Raw genomic sequence first — 20,922 nt, 5'->3', positions numbered from 1 at the left:
TCACCTTGGTCTATGTGAATATTAAACAAAGGACACATTTGAATTCATGACAAAATTGTGTTTTGGTGATGGTGATGTGTTTGTACATCTTACTTTACTGAACATTCTATCTATATTGAACTTGGCCTAAGAGTTTCAGTCGAAAATGTTAATTAAAATTTACAAATTTTATGAAAATTGTTAAAAATTGACTTTAAAGGGCAATAACTCCTTATGGGGTCAATTGACCATTTAGGTCATGTTGACTTATTTTTAAGTCTTACTTTGCTGTACATTGTTGCTCTTTACAGTTTATCTCTATCTATAATAATATTCAAGATAATAACCCAAAACAGCAAAATTTCCTTAAAATTACCAATTTAGGGGCAGCAACCTAACAACAAGTTGTCCAATTCACCTAAAAATTCAGTTGATTTTGACCAGATAAACAATTTTACCTCTTGTCAGATTTGCTCTAAATACTTTGGTTTTTGAGTTATAAGCCAAAAAACGGCGAAATTTCCTTAAAATGACTAATTCAGGGGCATCAACCAAACAGCGGTTTGTCTGATCCATCTGAAAATTTCATGACAGATAGATCTTGACCTGATAAACAATTTTACTCCCTGTTAGATTTGCTCTAAATGCTTTGGTTTTTGAGTTATAAGCCAAAAACTGCATTTTACCCCTATGTTCTATTTTTAGCCATGGCGGCCATTTTGGTTGGTTGGCCGGGTCACGCCACACATTTTTTAAACTAGATACCCCAATGATGATTGCGGCCAAGTTTGTTTAAATTTGGCCTGGTAGTTTCAGAGAAGAAGATTTTTGTAAAAGATTACTAAGATTTACGAAAAATGGTTAAAAATTGACTATAAAGGGCAATAACTCCTAAAGGGGTCAACTGACCACTTTGATTCTGTTGACTTATTTGTAGATCTTACTTTGCTGAACATTATTGTTGTTAACAGTTTATCTCTATCTATAATAATATTCAAGATAATAACCAAAAACAGCAAAATTTCCCTAAAATTACCAATTCAGGGGCAGCAACCCAACAACAGGTTGTCTGATTCATCTGAAAATTTCAGGGCAGATAGATCTTGACCTGATGAACATTTTTACCCCATGTCAGATTTGCTCTAAATGCTTTGGTTTTTGAGTTATAAGCCAAAAACTTCGGGCCAGGTGAGCTTATAAAAAGTGTAAACATCAAATTTGGATCATGTGGAGTAAAGCAAAAGTTAATAACATTATTCTCAATAGATAATACTAAAAATGACACTTATGAACCAGGAAAGAGTAGAATAAGAAATAATAATAAAAGTCATTCCGAAAAAAAGAATTATAATAGTTAAAGATGAATATTTGTACTTTTTCAAAATGGACAAAGTGACTGATCAATTATATTTCAAGACATAGAGAAACAAAAGACACTCTCTTTAAAAACTGTGAAATGACAATAGCTAAGTACATGTATGATTAGAACACCCATAACAGATCAACAGGAAATAAGGAGGTGGAATACCACTTAAATGATAAAATAGATACAAATTATGAAACATTATGATTCTCATCGCTTTTATTTCTTATCTTCATCCTAAAGTCATGCCTTTAATTGCAAATGTACCCCATGCAAGCACAGTACTTATTTCCTGTGAAATAGGTTCCAGCAGAAAATTTTCATTGATTTCTATAAAATACCTTCTTTCAAAACTAATATCACACAAACTTAATTCACTTTTTTTAAAATTTTAATATTGGAACAAAACTCATACATTGTCATAGTGCTGTGATTTTTGTTCCGGAACTTATTTCACACTTGGTTAGAAAATTAGTTCCGGAACAAATTTTATAGTGGTGGAACATATTTTCTGTGACATAAGTTCCGCTGGAACATATTTCCTATGAAAGTTGTTCCGGAGGAACAAATGTCACGCCGGAACAAATTTTTTGTTACACTTACACTGAAAATTCTTAACACTTAGCAGCTTGTATACTAGTTGAGCAGCTTACCAGACAAATCTTCCAAATGGTGATACAAGCATGAAAATTTGTTAGAACATGCCTGTACTAGCTGTAGGTTTATTTATTCATATTGAGGGGGTAGTCATGAAAATAAAAATCGAACGAGAGTTTACATCAATAGATATAAACAATTCACAACAGTTTCATGAGAACTGCTGAAAGCATTTTTGAGGTGTTTTCCAAAAACTGGAAAATTCCTCCTTTATAAATGAATTAAACCCCATAAATCAGAAACTAGGAAACATATGATCTAAAATTCATAAACTAGAGGCTCTAAAGAGCCTGTGTTGCTCACCTTGTCCTATGTGAATATTCAACTAAGGACACAGATGGATTCATGACAAACTTGTGTTTTGGTGATGCCAGATGGTGATGTGTTTATAGATCTTACTTAACTAAACATTCTTGCTGCTTACAATTATCTCTATCTTTAATGATTGGCCCAGTAGTTTCAGTGGAAAATATTAGTAGAAATTTACCAATTTTATGAAAATTGTTAAAAATTGACTATAAAGGGCAATAACTCCTTAGGGGGTCAATTGACCATTTTGGTCATGTTGATTTATTTATAGGTCTTACTTTGATGTAAAATATTGCTGTTTATAGTTTATCTCTATCTATAATAATATTCAAGATAATAACAAAAACCGGCAAAATTTCCTTAAAATTACTAAATCAGGGGCAGCAACCTAACAACCAATAGTCCAATTTATCTGAAAATTTTACAGTAGATAGATTTTGACCTGATAAACAATTTTACCCACTGAAAGATTTGCTCTAAATGCTTTGGTTTTAAATTTAAAAGCCAAAAACTGCCCTATGTTCTATTTTTTGCCATGGTGGCCATCTTGGTTGGTTGGCCGGGTCACCACACAATTTTCAAACTAGATACCCTAATATTGATTTTGTTCATGTTTGGTTAAATTTGGCCCAGTAGTTTCAGAGAAGAAGATTTTGTATCAGATAAATAAGATTTACGAAAAATGGTTAAAAATTGACTATAAAGGGCAATAACTCCTAAAGGGGTCAACTGACCATTTTGGACCTGTTGACTTATTTGTAAATCTTACTTTGCTGAACATTTTTGCTGTTTACAGTTTATCTCTAACTATAATAATAATCAAGATAATAACTGAAAATAGCAAAAATTTCCTTAAAATTACCAATTCAGGGGCAGCAACCTAACAACAGGTCGTCCAATTAATCTGAGAATTTCAGGGCAGATAGATCTTGACCTGATAAACAATTTTATCCCTTTTCAAATTTACTCTATTTGCTTTGGTTTTTGAGATATAAGCCAAAAACTGCATTTTACCCCTATGTTCTATTTTTAGCCATGGCGGCCATCTTGGTTGGTTGGCCGGGTCACCAGACACAATTTTTGAAATTAATACTCTTATAATGATTTTGGTCATGTTTGGTTAAATTTGGCTCAGTAGTTTCAGAGGAGATGATTTTTTTATAAGATAATTAGGATTTAGGAAAAATGGTTAAAAATGACTATAAAGGGCAATAACTCCTAAAGTGGTCAACTGACCATTTTGGACCTGTTGACTTATTTGTAAATCTTACTTTGCAGAATATTTTTGCAATTTACAGTTTATCTATATCTATAATAATATTCAAGATAATAACTGAAAATAGCAAAAAATTTCCTTAAAATTACCAATTCAGGGGCAGCAACCTAACAACGGGTTGTCAGATTCATCTGACAATTCAGGGCAGATAGATCTTGACCTGATAAACAATTTTACTCCCTATCAGATTTGCTCTAAATGCTTTGGTTTTTGAGTTATTAGCCAAAAACTGCATTTTACCCCTATGTTCTAATTTTTAGCCATGGCAGCTATCTTGGTTGGTTGGCTGGGTCACACCACACATTTTTTAAACTAGATATCCCAATGATGATTGTGGCAAAGTTTGGATTAATTTGGCCCAGTAGTTTCAGAGGAGAAGATTTTTGTAAAAGTTAACGACGACGGACGACAACCACAAAGTGATGGGAAAAGCTCACTTGGCCCTTTGGGCCAGGTGAGCTAAAATGGCATGTAATTTTCTATTGATCACAAATTTTCCAGTGTTTTTGATTGAAAGATTACTGAAAGTTAAAGTTGGGGGGTGCACGATATGGATTTTTGACGGGTCACTGAGTCACTCAGATATCGATTTTCAAGGGTTAATATGGATTTTCGAGGGCTGATATCGATATTGGCCCTGAGGACAAATAACTAACCTTAACTTCTGGCTATTATTGGCCAAGTAAAAATGTACATATTAGTTCACAATTTAAGATAAATCCAGGTAAAAGACATCAAATGTATGTTTCCTTCTGCATACATATTGCTTGTATTTTTTCAAATTGTTACTACATAGAGTGAATGAAAGTTTATTTGCCTTATTGTAGTAATAAATCATCACTTTCTGTCATATATCGATCAATAACTCACTTCAAATTTTATTAATATCCAACATTTGATCCATACTATCACGAGCAGAGCCAAGCAGAGCCAAGGATGGAGTTTTTCTTCTTCTTGATGGTATACAGATCACACAGTAGTTAAATGATACTGATTGTAGGCAAACTTTAAATTGATTAACTAAATTCAGTTAAATTCAATACAACAAAGTGCTATACAGGTGGTAAAAGGATAATCCCATGATCTGAATATCATTTGTGTTTTAAGCTATTCTATTCAGTTTATATTTGTGTTCTATTGTTACAGTGTTGATTTCATTAGTTTATATATATAAAAGTTGGTTTATTTGAAATGGCGAAAAAGAATTTGTAGGATCATCAGACACAATTTTGTCAAGCCTGAGACTTTTGTTGCAAAAGCAAAACAAAGCAATCCTACATTCTGTGGGCAGCAGCGGCGTCCACAAATATTCAGTGAGATAAAAAAAAATTATACAGGAGGGGGGGTTTCATTTAAACATAGTGGTATTTTCAGTTTAAATTTTTCATGAGGTTCAAAATACAATATGACACAGGTATTGATTAAATATTTGAAAATAGTAAAGTATCTTATTTATTGCATTACTTTTTGTTTTTAATGCAAATATCTGTTAACTTAGGTCTGCTGTGTGTCGCTATGTAAACTCAATTTGCAGCAGTAAAATCAAATTTCTATGAAATTATGAATACAATAAAGTTATCTCTAAATTCATTGCAAAAGAAATAAATGTGAGAACTTACCAAACAGCACACAAATGATCTGTAGATACCCATGCATTGGGCACTGACATTGTCTGAAAAATGAGGGAAGATGACAAATAACATATATTGCAATAGACTTCATCATTTAAATCTAATACAACTTGTTCCTAGTTGGGTTATTTTTAGTCAAATTTTAACTATTGTAGAAAAATATTGTTTTTTTCTCCTTCTAATATATTGGAAGTTATCTTAATATTGGGAATGAAAAGGTAGGTAAAAACCTATACTGTGAAAGTACTTTAATTCGTGGGCATCAATTTTCCTGGTTTGAGCAATATTTACATGTTAGTGAGTTTTTAAATTCATGGATTTGAGTTTCTAAAAAAAAAAAAATTGAAAAATTAAAGGCTTTAGAAACAAAGCTTACAAATAGTCTGGATTGAAAGAAATTGCAAAGAAAACATTGATCCGTGTAAATCGTAGTGATAACACTAATTAACCCATGATAAAGTGATCAACAGATTAAAGACCATCAAAGGTGTTAATGAGACCATAAACATGTCACATTAAGAAAACAGTAATATAAACAAATGCTATAAACCTATCTTGAATTGTCAAATAATTCTTATCAAAATCAAGCCCAGCATGACATTATTATTTCCCATATATATATACAGAACTATGAGGATATAAAATGAACACTTTGTCATACTAAAATTGAGAATGGAAATGGGGAATGTATCAAAGAGACAACAACCCGACCATAGAAAAAACAACAGCAGAAGGTCACCAACAGGTCTTCAATGTAACGAGAAATTCCCGCACCCGGGGGCGTCCTTCAGCATATCAATAATGGAAATCTGAGTTTCATCGATCAAAAATGGGAGCGTCAAAACACCACCTAGGCTGCCTTGGTGCACTAAGCCTATGATGGGATGGTGATATGAATGAAATAAACATACCATCGGACCAAGTTTTTCATGAGGATAATGTATCTGAATTTTTTAGTCATTAAAAATTGTAGTTAAGTCGTAATTTGATTTTTTTCTGTCATCAAAGGTCAAAGGTTTTGTCTGACGGCACGTGCCAGTAATACAGGTAATAAAATCACTGATCCATGAAGAAATAAAGAAACATAACAATTACACGGCTTATATATAATTACACTTTCTTGCTTGTCGTGATATATATTTTGTTTATGCATGTATTTTGTTTTTGTAGGATTTAAAAGATAACTTTGTATTTCTTTCTTTTTTTGTGTGTTTTTTTTATAGGTTATTTTGACTTTATGATACTTTTATTTGTTTTTAATCAATACTTCATTGTAATTCGAAAGTGCACAATAGACGACTATTATCATAAATTCATTACATAAGAGCCTTTCCAGTGCAGAAATATTCAAATCAAATCAAATCAAATAATTTTATTGCAATATAAATCTGTGAGATGTGGGGTTTAGTATTATTTCAGGTTTAAGCATGTCATCTTGAGCAGTATCTTTCCACTCCCAATTGATTTCCATGAAGTCAAAATAATTGTTTCTATAAAAGTTATATTTTGGGCAGTTGAGAAAGAAGTGTTTTTCGATCTCTATCTCATTACAAAATTTGCAATATCTCTGATCTCGAGGGATCTTAAGATGTCTACCCTTTTCTATTAAATGAGTGTGTTCGCTAATTCTAAATTTTGTTATTTTTTTCTGGAGTCAGAATGGTTTAAGGTAAAATTCTTGTTTCAAGTTAATCTTAATATTTTTGTATAGGAAAATTTGATTACTTTCATTTATGTCCTTTATCTTTTTTTTTCCAATAGATTATTGAAAAAGACATTGCAATTAGATTTAATTTGCTTTTTTATGTTATTTATTGCTGTACCTGTATTTTGTACAGTTGTTATTATTTCTGGATCAATATCTAATTCTGTTAGTATATCAGTAAGGTAAGTAAACCATGTATATAATTATGGACCAATGAATATGGGAAGAGGAAGAACATATTTTTTTTAAATTCTATGGAGTAGTTTACATGATTTATTTATTCAGGAAACCGAAAATTGTTGAAGAAAAATATTGATTTTCCTTATATTCCTTTTTCCTTTCCTTTATTATATATTCAATTTAATTCATTACCCTATCGGAACATTTTTAAAATGGCTTTTTCTTCTAAACGAAGTCGGTGAGATACTTTTTTTTACATTTTCTTATGTTTATTTTCAGTATCTAATTGAGTTCTTAATACGAAAAAAAATTATGGACGGGTCATTTACTGATCCTTGACCTTAACATACATACACAGAAAGGGTAAGATTCAGATTCAATATTTTATTACAGTCTGTACACTTGTAATATATTAAATCATTAATTCATTATACTATAAAAATTGAATAAAACAGCAATTTTGTAAATTATAATACAAATGCCATCCTATAAAGAATTATGAGAGACTATAGAAATTAAACTAAATTATCACTATATAATTATCATTTAAGGTTGTATTGCGTCATTCCATCTCTGGACAGTGGTGGATAGTTATTATTGGCAATCATAACTACCTGACTATTTATATGAAATATAAATTTAATAATTTCCTCTTGCAGAAATTCAAGCGGTCTGTCATACTTGTTGAAAATGGGTTGCATTGAACCCCAAGGACGCCACATTTTAACTCTTATATTTGAAATAAGTCTGTATAAATTTGTGTCTATTCGTGCAAATATTGAAACACTAAATGGGGAAGAATAAAAGGAAAGAAATAGACTACAATATACTCCGCTTCGAGTAAAAGCCAATTTCTATTTTTTAACTATAATTTCCGCAATTCTTTCCTTTCGAATAGTGCAATTAAACAACCACTTTTTCCAAAAAGAAATTCTCAAAGCATCACCATAATCACGGAAACAGACCTTTTATCATTACTAATTAGGAACAAAGATACTAATTTTAGTTTGGTTAAATTTAAACAAATTTATCGAAGAACCATTGATGATGAATTATTCACTTGCAAGTGAATAATTCCAACTCACTGAATCCATGTTCATGAGAATTTCAATTTAATCCCTTTAAAAAGCTGAAGATGGATAAAACATGACCTATGTGTGTTCGGTTATATATAAAGTAAAATAATATCAACATTGAGAGTGAAACAAAAGTAACCAGATGCTCCGCAGCGCACAGCTTTAGTCGACTGCAGAGGTCGAACCCTGAACGGTTGGGGCTAGTATGGACACAACATTCAAACTGGATACAGCTCTGAATATGGATTGTGATTAAATAGATGACACAGCATAGGTTTCTGACACAGAATGAATGTGGTCTAATGACCTTAAAAGGTTTGGTTTTTTTTTGCTTTTGAACAATTCAGTATGCTGTTGAATATCAATCCTTTGATATTTGAAGAAATTTTCTTTTTCATTTCTGAAATCTGAAATAAGAAAAAACTGAACCTCACCAATTTTTTTCACCTCCCCCTTTCCTTTAATCCAAAAATGATCTCAATTAAAATTTCTTATGGAGTTTTCAACAATAACTTCTCATTTAAATACATCATAAAATATAAAATGTCATACAGTCATGATTTAAGTTAATTTAACTACTATTCTGGACAAAGAAAGATAACTCCAATACAACATTTTTTATTGGCAAATTTCCAATGAAGTTCATTAAAGGGGCACTAGCTACGAGATATATAAAAAACTATAGTAAGATTATTTTTTTTGTTCAATCAATAATGAAAGTGAAATAGTGAAATAATAATATGCTTTTATAGTGCGTGATAACATTGTGTGAGGGAATTCAACGTTTGCTGTACCACTGTTCACTCCAGTGCAATTTATGACAATACCACTGCATCAATCAGAATTATTTTTTTTGCAGTGTTTTAAGAAATGATTTTGGTTTGTTGTCGCGGATTATTTGTGAAACATTCAATGTTTTAAAAAGGCGAATTTTCTGCATAAAGTCAATGATTATGTTGACTTTTGAAGGCCAAACTTTCTACAGCCTTAAATACGCTAATGAAAGATCCAAAAGCTGTACCAATACATAACGACATGTTTATGAAATTATAACAAATCTACTGGTTAACAAATTTTTATTTGTTATGGCAAAATAATGAACTTAAAATATCTGACATTTTCTCTCTACTCAGTTTACCCCTATGCATTTTTATGATGTGGACTGGTCATTGTTATTGAATTGTAGGCAATTTGATTGGATTAAGTTGCTATTAGTTTACCTTCAAACTTGTTTATGCTTTCCATACATGACTATTGATTAATTAGAACGTGCATGAATGTGTACCGTACCTGAAATGACCTTCAGACTGGACACTGGACGAGTCAATATTATGTTTTATCAATGAAAGTTAAGGTATGAAAGGTAAGAATTGCCACTTATTCTATTTTCACAAAATTTTCACAATATACAGTTGAAAGGTTATTTTTTAAAAGCCTATTGTGAAGATTAAAGAGAAAGTTTACAAATAATACGTTTTGTTCCATTAAACAAGTAATTTTTGAAAGAGAAATGCCGAAATATATTTTACGCACGACTACGGCAGGTAAAATAATTATTTATCATAATAAAAAAAAGCATTTTTCAGTCTCATTGGAATATGTTCATTACAATTAATCCTAAACTTAAGAAGTAAGTAAATAAAGTCAAAATATGTCGGATCTGCCTATTTCTGCACATCAAAAGTCAATACGATCGTTTTAAAGTCACTTTCGTCTACCTCACACAATCTTGTTAGGCACTATAGCAGTCAAAATTGTTCAATTTTGTCAAATTAAGCGAAGAAACATTGATAATTACTCATTCACTTGCAAGTGAATCAGTCGACCTCATTAAATTCGTATTCATGTAAACTTCAATTTAACCCCTTGCTAGAGATTGACAAATGACAACGCATGCATTGTGCATGTACTGGTTATTTAAAGAAAAAGAATGTCAACAATGAAAGTGAAACTAAGGTAAATCATTTGATTACTGATTCGATCCATATAAAATCATTCTTATACAGTTAAAAACAATGAGAAACATATATTTTTAATCTATAAAATAAACTCAAACAGACCTAAATAAAAATCCAATTGCACATGTTGGTTTAATCTATTCATATCTTTATTCATGTTTACATCGCTTATATGGTCATCTGAGGTCAAATCAATAGTTAATTAGATGGCGTCTGGACTAAAATACACACGAAACGAACCTACTTATTATCTACCCCATGCTCTGTAAACTGTTTATTTTAGACTTTTGGTATTTTGGATAAATGTTTTACATTATTATAAATCAAATATGAGTCAAATCGGTGACCACAAATTTGACAGCTAGTGTCCCTTTAACCTAAAGTTTTTGGCAAATTTCCAATGGAATTTATTAATAATAAAGTTTTTGGCAATTTCCAATATACATAATTTAAGAGCAGTTTAGGTGAGATATTAAAATGAGTTTCAATTACCAACCTTACACTGCTTTAAAATTATGTTTTGTACTTAAGTAATTGTATATTAACCTGGAAACCCTTTTCCCCCCTTTTTTGCACCTTATTCCTTAACAGTTAGAGCCATAACTCCCAAAGACAATTCTAACCATCCCTTTGTGGTATTCCAATTTCCAAAATCTAAATACATGGTTAGATTCATCATATCAAAGAACCCCAAGAATTCAATATTTGATGAAATCAAATAAAGTTCAATTTTGGACCCTTTAAACCTCAATGTGAACCAATTTGGTAACCGGTCCTAAATATTAAAAATCTAAATGCATGGTTAGATTCAGCATATTAAAGAACCCCACATATTGAATTTTTGTCGAAATCAAACAAAGTTTAATTTTGGACCCTGATTTGGACCAACTTGAAAACTGGGCCCATAAAAAAAAAACTAAGTACTAAAAACTATGTTGAGATTCAGCATATTAAAGAACCCCAAAAATTCAATTTTTGTTAAAATCAAACTAAGTTTCATTTTGGACCCTTTGGACCTTAATGTAGACCAATTTGAAAACGGGCCCCTTATTCCTACACTGTTGGGAACAAAACTTCCAAAATCAATCCCAACCTTCATTTTGTAGTCATAAACCTTGTGTCAAAATTTCTTACTTTTCTATTGCCTTAAGGTGTTAGACCTTGGTTCAGGGAGATAACTCTTTAAATCAGTTATGTGTTTGTAAAAGTCAGGTTTCATCAACGTATTTTAAGCATTTACCTGAAACAGATTGAAAATAATCTATGTAAAATAGAAGCTAAGAATATATTTATGAAAATGATTGACACAAACATTCTGATGATTTTAAGAGTTATTTCCCTTAACCTAGGTCTACCTCCTTAAACTAAAGTTATAGTGGGAAAACCATGAAAATGCTTATTTGGGCCCTTTTTGGCCCCTAATTCCTAAACTGTTGGGACCAAAATTTCTAAAATCAATCCCAACCTTCCTTTTGTGGTCATAAACCTTGTGTTCAAATTTCATAGATTTCTATTGACTTAAACTAAAGTAAGAGTGTGAAAGTATTGGGACGACGATGACGACGCATACGACGTCCCCAATGTGATACCAATATACGACCAAAAAATTTTCAATTTTTGCGGTCGTATTAAAATAAATTGATCTGTCCGGCAATGATCATCTAGACCTCATTTTCATGGTTCATTGGCCAATCTTAAGTTTTCCTGGTTAAGTTTTTTTGCAATATGTCAACTATTTTTAAACCATGTTTTGATTGTGTACAAATCTTACCTTGACCTTGTTTTCATGGTTCATTGATCAATGTTGATAGTTTTTGCAGTAGTTCAACTACATTGTCATGGCTTAAAATGTGAATTGAATTGTGAACTGATGCCATGAAAATACGTAAATGACCAGCATAAGAAAGTTTACAAACTAATATGCATTTTCATACATGCTATGTCATGGTTTTTGGCACACTTTTTAAGTGACCTAAATAATTGATTATCATTTTAACCATATACTTACAGAGGTACTGATAGATAAGTCTGGATCTGTTATCTACAAAAACAAAATACATTTCAGAAATAGTTATACCATTTAGTATTGTTCAGACTTTATCCTTCTGAAAAAGGCATAAATCCCCACGCCCATGTCCATCCCATCCCCTGGATACATGCCACCCTATCCCATCCTTCCTTGGTAAATGGCATTCCATGTTACATGAAAGATTAATTTACAACTTTGCTACATAGTTTTATGTCTGAACTACAAAGACATAAATAAAATTGTAAGAAAAATCTCTGACTTTTTCATCCTTCAATGTTTCAAATGAGAAATCATGTGGTAGATCAAATTACTAAGGCCAAATAAAATACATGTGTGGTTCCAGTTACTAGACCCTGGAATTTTTTTTCATTTCTGAAAAATGAATTTTCAAACGATCAAATTATGAGGATTGTTAATTTAAATAATTAAATTCATAGATTTATGTCATCTGAATTTCCATCAAAATGCCAAAATTCATAACAAAATGTAACAAAATTAACTAAAAACAAACATGACTGTTTGTTTTACAACCAAACACTTGTAAAATGACAACTTCTGTTTGGGGCATAAACAATTTTGTTAAACACACAATCTTTTTCTGGATTTTGACAATTTAAAGTAAAAATTTAAAAATTTGCCTACCTAGCTACTGACCCTATTTTTTAAATACAATGTATATGTAACTGGAACAACACATATATTTTTATTTGGCCTTACTTTATTTAAAAGACCCTTAAATTAAACAAAGCCTTAATAATATGATGAATTAATGAAGTGGGGAAATATAATTTCCCTAAATACAAACATAAAACAAAACAACATATTTTTATGAGTAAAAATTAAATAATTTTTAGGTGAAGCTGGGGACAATGGGTGGGCTTAATAAATTTACCACTAATAGTGCAATAGTTTCATACCTTTATCAGTTCAAAACAGAGAATGTGTGTTTGAAAACATGGTCGCCACATAATTCTATAACTGTTTATCCAACAGAGTATGTGTGTTTGAAAACATGGTCGCCACATACTTCTATAACTGTTTATCCAATGTGTGTTTGAAAACATGGTCGCCACATAATTCTATAACTGTTTATCCAATGTGTGTTTGAAAACATGGTCGCCACATAATTCTATAATTGTTTATCCAATTTTAGTCTCACTTGTGTTTTATGTTATTTCATTTTTTACCATATAAATTTAAAGTAAAATTTAGAAATATTTGTATTAAACATCTTAAACTTGAAAAAGTACTACAAAAAGAGAACTGAAATGAATTCCCAAACACAAACACACTACCTCATAAAGGCTCATATTAATTCAGGCCAATCAGCATAACCAAGCAAACAAAATCAAGTCAGACAAATGTTATTTGAAAGTAATTTTTAGTCTGGTTTACGTCAGTATTAACTAACATTATATTTATGTAGAAACCCTTAGATCAGACTAAAATGGAAGGAGAAGAACATCAACATTGTCCAAATTTCAGCAATTACTGACCATCCAACAAATTATTACTGAAATGAGATGACCTATCATATCTTACATTGGCACTTGTGGTTTTTAACTAAAACAGCCAGAATTGTATTGTATTGTAATACTGTGGAATCATTAATAAATAGAAAAAAAATTGTTTTAGTGTTAAATCATCTTTAGTAATTCATACTCCTCTAAGAGATGTTAATCCATTTCTGACAAGAACATCTCTATAACCGCCTCCTGTTGATACTACAGTCACATGTTTCAAAGTAGTATTACTGTGTGTCCTCCAATAATTGTTAACACTGCTGTAGTACGTAGCAATCATTCTGTCAAAGGAGATCACTGAAATAATATATATGGAAGGTGTACTCTGGTACATTTTTATTCACCATTTCAAACTTTTGTGGTTTGGAAAATGTGCTTCAGTTCATTGTTTTTTGTCTCGCTTGACAGAGTCAAAAAAAGAGACATAGGTATGCTGTTTCCGGCAGTGGTGGCAGTGTCAACAATGTATTGGTCTTTGATTAGGTCTAGTTTGTGGTGAACCACAAGTTGTAGGTCAATCATATTTGGTATGCAGTTGTATTAGCATTGGCACATGTAGATTATTTGGCCCCCTCAGTATTGGTCTATTGACTTTGAAGCTTTTACTTATTTAACATTTATTAGTTTGTGATTAGGTCAGTTTATGGAGAACAACTAGGATGAACTGCTAGTGCTTAGTTAACATGTATTAGTTTGCAATTAGGTCAGCTCAAGGGGAACCATTAGTGGCAGGCTAATGTTAATTAGTATTCAGTTGTATAAGCATTAGCACATCTCATTTCCATGGAAAATATTTGGCTCTGTCCCCTAAGTCATGGTCTATCAACTTTAAACTTTTGCTTAGTTTACATGTTTTAATTTGTGATTAGATCAATTTAAGATTAACTGCTAGTGTTAAGTCAATGATATTTGGTATGCAGTTGTATTAGCACTGGCACATCTCATTTACATGGAGATTATTTAGCCCACCATTCACCTCAAGTCATGATTCATTGACTTAAAATATTTTCCTTACTTATGTAACATGTTTTAAAAGTATTGCTAGTTTAATGTCACTATTTGCATAATCAAAATTACAAAAAAGCCAGACATATCTCTGTGATAACAGATTTTTCTTCTTTTTATATTGATGATATTATTGAGAAAGTCACTGACCTGGAGCTTGGTGAGGAGTAGCCTGTGTTATTATAGTGTTGACAGAACTCTGGTCAAACTCTGGTAAAGTAAATAATGCCCTTGCTATCATTCCACCCTGAAATATATATTGAAATATTTTGATCATTAAGAAAATATGTTGTACTAGGCAAACATGTTTGTACAACTGATATCAGTAAAAGGAGTTGTGGTGTATATGTGAATGAGACACAAACTCAAAATCACAAAAATAAAGAGATCTAGAACACAGATTAATTCAATTTCTACACAATAGGACTTTTCTTAACCACACTGTCCACAAAAGTGAGTGAAAAAGTTGCACAAAGAGAAGCAGAAGTCTCTAATCAATACTTTAATTATTACAAATCTATCAAATAAATGAGTCCAAAGGGACACATATGATGCTTCCTGCTTGCATATAATGTTATAAAGAGACATTGATTTGTAAAAGTGATGCCACCAAAAATTCAAACTTGATCTGTGGTAATAAGCATTGTGTATAGAGGGTAGTAAAGGGTTATTTTTGTGCAACATGTTTTGCCATTTTTATTTCACATGCAGCAGTGAAAAAGGTTTCGTTATAAAAAGATAAATATGCAAGACATTTTTAATTGTTCGTTCATCGTGAAACCCCCTTTATGTCCCTCTGTATAGGTGTTATATCATTTTATTAAGGAGTCTGGAAATATAAAAATTTCAGAAAAAAATAAAAATTAGTTTTTCATTACAAATTTTATTTATTATCTTAAAAAAATGAAGTTTTTACTTTATCATATGGTACAAAAATCAACCAGAAATATAAAGTGTTGGCCCAGATTACTTTATAATGCAGATATCATTGAAAAAACTCCAAATTATCTCCCTTTGGTGCAAAAATGTCATTTGTTGGCATTAGAATTGAAATATCTTTTTTAACTCATCAGTGACCTATATCTTTATTATAATTTTCAAATAAGCTGTACTTAAAACTAAACCATTGTAAAATTTGAGCAATTTCTGTAATTAAGTTCTTTTTTATTTCGATTTTACCTTTATTTCTTCTTTTAGTTCAACTGAAAAAAAAGAACCTTTACAAAAATGTATGCTTCTTTCGAAGGCAGATTGTGAGGGTAAGTGAGCAGTGACCCTATCTTTTTATTTTATTTTTCTATTTAGTATAAGATAAATTTCATTTATAGAACAATATAGTGAAATCCTATGTTAAATAACAATATTGATTTAGACCCGCGAACCCCCTTAAGGCAAACTTATGCAATTTTTCCATTTGTAAAGGAAGGTAACTCTAGATTTGTAAAAGTGACGCAACCAAAATTCAAACTTAATCTGTGCTTTTTGCATAAAAGTTTGATAACATTTTAATGAGGAAAAACTATGGCTGGCGCCACATTGTCATTGGAGAAATTAGATAAGTGAAAGAAAAAAAAATAGTATAAGAAAAAATAATTTCCTGCCAATATGCACATCTAAATAGTATGTCCTTATTATCTACAAAATTTTATGAAACTCTGTTGTGTGGTTTCAGAGGAGTTGAGATGACAAACTGTTGCAGAAGTACATTGAAGCAAATAAGTTGAAAGGGGTGTAACTCCTAGAAAAAAAATTGAATCGCAATTTCCCGTCAATATGCACAACTACATAGTATGTCCTTACTATCTGAAAAGGTTTTGTGAAATTCTGTTGTGTGGTTTTAGAGGAGTTGCGATGACAAACTGTTGCAGTAGTACATTATAGTAAATAAGTTCAAAGGGGCGTAACTCCTAGAAAAAAAATTGAATCGCAATTTCCCGTCGATATGCACAACTACATAGTATTTCCTTACTATCTGAAAAGGTTTCGTGAAATTCTGTAGTGTGGTTTGAGAGGAGTTGCGATGACAAACTGTTGCAGTAGTACATTAAAGTAAATAAGTTCAAAGGGACGTTACTCCTAGAAAAAAAATTGAATCGAAATTTCCCGTCGATATGCACAACAACATAGTATTTCGTTACTCTCTGAAAAGGTTTGGTGAAATTCTGTAGTGTGGTTTGAGAGGAGTTGCGTTGACAAACTGTTGCAGTAGTACATTAAAGTAAATAAGTTCAAAGGGGCGTAACTCCTAGAAAAAAAATTGAATCGCAATTTCCCGTCGATATGCACAACTACATAGTATGTCCTTACTATCTGAAAAGGTTTCGTGAAATTCTGTTGTGTGGTTTGAGAGGAGTTGCGATGACAAACTGTTGCAGTAGTACATTATAGTAAATAAGTTCAAAGGGGCGTAACTCCTAGAAAAAAAATTGAATCGCAATTTCCCGTCGATATGCACAACAACATAGTATTTCCTTACTATCTGAAAAGGTTTCGTGAAATTCTGTTGTGTGGTTTGAGAGGAGTTGCGATGACAAGAAATAGGACTGACGGACGGACGGACGGACGGACTGACAGACGGACGGACGGGTCAAAAACATTATACCCTCCGCAACTCGTTGCGTGGGGTATAATAATGAACCAAGACTTCTTTTAAAATTATGCAGAATATATGTTAAATAACTGTAAACTTACCATGGAGTGACCAACCAATAAAACTGAAGAAGGCTTATTGTATTCATATAAGGACAATATTTTCTTTACACATTCATGTACAAAGTCTGTAATAAAAAGGATAACTATCATTAATAAATGATCCTAAAACATTCTATCATTATTTAATCTAAATAGCAAAATCAATACAAGGGTGCACAAGCTGAAATGTCGACCTGCCTATGATTTAATTTTGCTGAACGTCTGTAATATGAAGGTTTAACTTCAAGTATCAAATAACCTTAACATTATCAATGATCAACGAAAATGAAGTAACTGTCAAATAAACCATGCCAGACAGATGAAGTACACCTAATAATAATTACATACACCAAATAAAGTTGTCCAATCTCTTAAAATACCTGAGAAACAGAAACCAAAACATCTTGACATTGGTTATAAATGACCAAAAAAATCATTAGACCAATGAACAATTGAAATGAACACAAGGTCAAAGGAAACCTCCAAGACAAGACAAGACATGTACGCCCTAGAAACATTTCGTGGACAAAATATACTTGACATATTGGTTTTAGTACCTGAGTTATAGACCAAACAACAAAAAAATAAACATTCACTAATGAACCATAAAAATGAGGTCATGTCAGATGAAACCTGCCAGTAGGACATGTACACTTTACAATCATTCCAAAAACAAATATAGTGGCAACCAGGTGCTCCGCACAGCAGGGGAAAATTTGGTCACAATATTCAAGCTTGATACTGTCTGAATTTGGATTGTGATCAAATTTTTTTGACATAATAAAGGTTTTTGTCACAAAATAAATGTGGTCAAAGATCTAAAAAATCTATTGCACAATATTGTGCAATTGAAGATTTCTTCTTTCAACTTTTCAAAATTTGAAATTTAAAAAATTTTGAAAAAAAAAGGAATCCCTTAAAAAAATTGAAAAGACCCCACGCCCCAACTTATTGAAACCCCCTTTAAGCAATAACCCTTAAACTCAATCCCATCCTTTCCTTTGAAGTATAAAACCTTGTAGTACAATTTCAGAGAGATCCATACACTTAAACACAAGTTATTGTTTGGAAACTAGAAACATGCTTCTTTTTGGCCCCAAAGTCCTATATATTTTGGGCAATTAATCCAAAACTTGCCCAGCCTCCCCTTTATTATATGGAACATTGTGGTACAATTTTAGAGAGATTCATACAAAAACACAGTTATTGTCTTGAAACTAGAAAAATGCGTTTTTGGCCCTTAATTCCAAAACTTTAGACACATAATCCCATAAATGAATCCAAACCTTCTATTTGTGGTATTAAACATTGTGGCCCAATTTCAGAGCAATTGAAATTCTAATACACAAGTTATTATTCTTAAACTAGAAAAATGCTTGTTTTGGGTACCTAATTCCTAAACGTTTGGGACCATCAGCCCCAAAAAAATCATTAAGATCTATTGACTTTAACTAAAGTTATTGTCTGGAAACCAATGTGTCTTCTGACGACGCAGAAGATGATGCAGAGGACAACATTATACCATTATATGATCCCAAATTTTTTTGGCAGTCATATAAAAAGGACAGAAAAAATTGATAACTATGACACAACCCTGATAACAAGACAGGAACAATTGATTTCTACATGTTCTATTGTTTGTCATTGTTACTTTCCCACCTCAACTAGTGAATTTTTTTTTAGTCATCAGCTTTTTTTAAATGATTGAAACTTTGTTAACTTTTGCTTTCAGTTTGCCATAATATGTTTTCTTATTAAACTTTTAGTTTGCCATAATATAATAACCTGTCTGAGATTGCAACATTCCTCCGTACAATGCTGACAATTCCTGCAAATAAAAAAACATGAATCTATCAACTGAAAAGAAACAAATCAAATTGATATTTTATCAATCATTTCCCGTAATCAAGATATTAGGTAATGACTGTAGAACCAAATAAACAAGTTTATATATTCATGTTCCTGTAAAAGTCAGAAACCTAGTTGTAGGTTGCCATTATATTTTATTTAGAGTACTTTTCATTTAGGATTCAGTGTTATCTTCAATCAATTCTGCTAAATACATTGAATTTGTAATGGCTTTGGATGATTGCCAGATGGTATCAGCTCTTGTCCATTGTTGAAGACATTCAATAACCTAGAGATTTTGATTTTATTGTTATGTTTAGTTCAGGGTTTAAACATCAATATTGTTTTTCGCAACCTCTTTTTTTTTTTTTTCCCCACTACATGCACTTTTATTTTTTTACCAACATATATTTCTTCAATCAGTTGATCGGAAACTTTCTTGTTGATGAATCAAATTAAAGACTTTTCTTAAATTTTAAGTTCATTAACAAAACTAAAAATTCTTTTTGTTCAATGATTAAAAGTTAAAACATAAATATAGGTTCTTACATTGATACCAGTGGATTATCGGATTTATCCAATCGAGATAGTTAAATTATCAATTTCAAAGTCCGAGCCGCCTCGGCGAGTACTTTAAAATTTATAATTTAACTATCGAGATTGGATAAATCCGATAATCCATGAGTAACTATGTAAGAATCTGTTTCTCTAATGATTAAAAAGACATTTTCTTTTTTTGTTAACCGAAAATCCCTTTCGAGTGCCTTTCACATTGCACGAAGTTGTCAATTTCATTAACACCTGTTATCAAATTTTGATTCATCCAGTTAGCTAAAAAGGTCATGACCCCTAAAATCATCCAATGATCTTTTGAGATCACCAGCGACCACACGTTGATTAAAATTTTTTATACAATGGGTTCGGAAAGGGATAAATTTCCATAGAATTAGAGAATACAATGTAAAAGACGGGAGCACTAAAACTATTGTACAATGTCCCCACTTCAAAAAAAAATCTGTTCTCCTTGGGCAATTGGGTAACTGTTAAGTTTAGTCCCTGCACCCATCTGTTGCTCCTGACAGTAAAAAATATGGTATTAATAGCTACAAGTTAGAAAAATAAAAATCTTACCTCATTAAAGTCAATTGTATAATAATTGAAGTGGAATGAATATCGTTTATCGTTGGCTCTTCTGTGAGCTACAGATGCTAAAGAACGAGCTGTTGGAAAAAAAATATTATAATTTATTTTTATCAAACATAGATATTCAAATGCTGTTCATTTCACCCATTTTACTTTTCCACTTAACAATAATGAACTATCATTTTTGTCTGATAATTTGTGTTAATTAAAGATCATGAAACAGCTCAAAATTCTGTAATGTCTTTTTTTGTAGAATACAATTTATCTTATCGCTTTTGAACAAAAAAATTCTTTGATCTTACTGACTTATAACTTTATTTCTCAGCACAGTGAACCGAAAAATTATTGCTAAAAACTAAGGGGACATGTGGCATTGTCATAGGTAGAATAGCGATAAATATATTATCTTGGTCATTTCAACTCGATTGCTTTCTCACTTTTGCGGGTAGTATAAACACTTGAAAGTGGGATAATAAAATTTAGAAAGTAGATCCTGAGAAAAATGTGGCTGTAATTGAGGATTGACAAATGATTGAGGAACAGACAGAC

General features: G+C 31.4%; 1 protein-coding gene across 1 annotated transcript in view; it reads right to left on the bottom strand.

The window, feature by feature from the left end:
* Positions 1 to 20,922, bottom strand: part of LOC134724961 (GPI inositol-deacylase-like) — a 144,785-nt gene that overhangs the window by 114,607 nt on the left and 9,256 nt on the right. The window contains exons 5-11 of the mRNA XM_063588380.1: positions 20,362 to 20,450; positions 19,168 to 19,210; positions 17,383 to 17,468; positions 14,842 to 14,938; positions 13,826 to 13,983; positions 12,143 to 12,175; positions 5,204 to 5,256 (exon numbers count right to left, since the gene is read on the bottom strand). Coding sequence (XP_063444450.1) covers positions 5,204 to 5,256; positions 12,143 to 12,175; positions 13,826 to 13,983; positions 14,842 to 14,938; positions 17,383 to 17,468; positions 19,168 to 19,210; positions 20,362 to 20,450 — 559 coding nt within the window. The remainder of the gene's footprint in view (positions 1 to 5,203; positions 5,257 to 12,142; positions 12,176 to 13,825; positions 13,984 to 14,841; positions 14,939 to 17,382; positions 17,469 to 19,167; positions 19,211 to 20,361; positions 20,451 to 20,922) is intronic.

Source organism: Mytilus trossulus, chromosome 7 (assembly GCF_036588685.1).
Source record: "Mytilus trossulus isolate FHL-02 chromosome 7, PNRI_Mtr1.1.1.hap1, whole genome shotgun sequence".
NCBI classification, from domain to species: domain Eukaryota; kingdom Metazoa; phylum Mollusca; class Bivalvia; order Mytilida; family Mytilidae; genus Mytilus; species Mytilus trossulus.
This window is presented reverse-complemented; position numbering and strand designations above follow the sequence as displayed.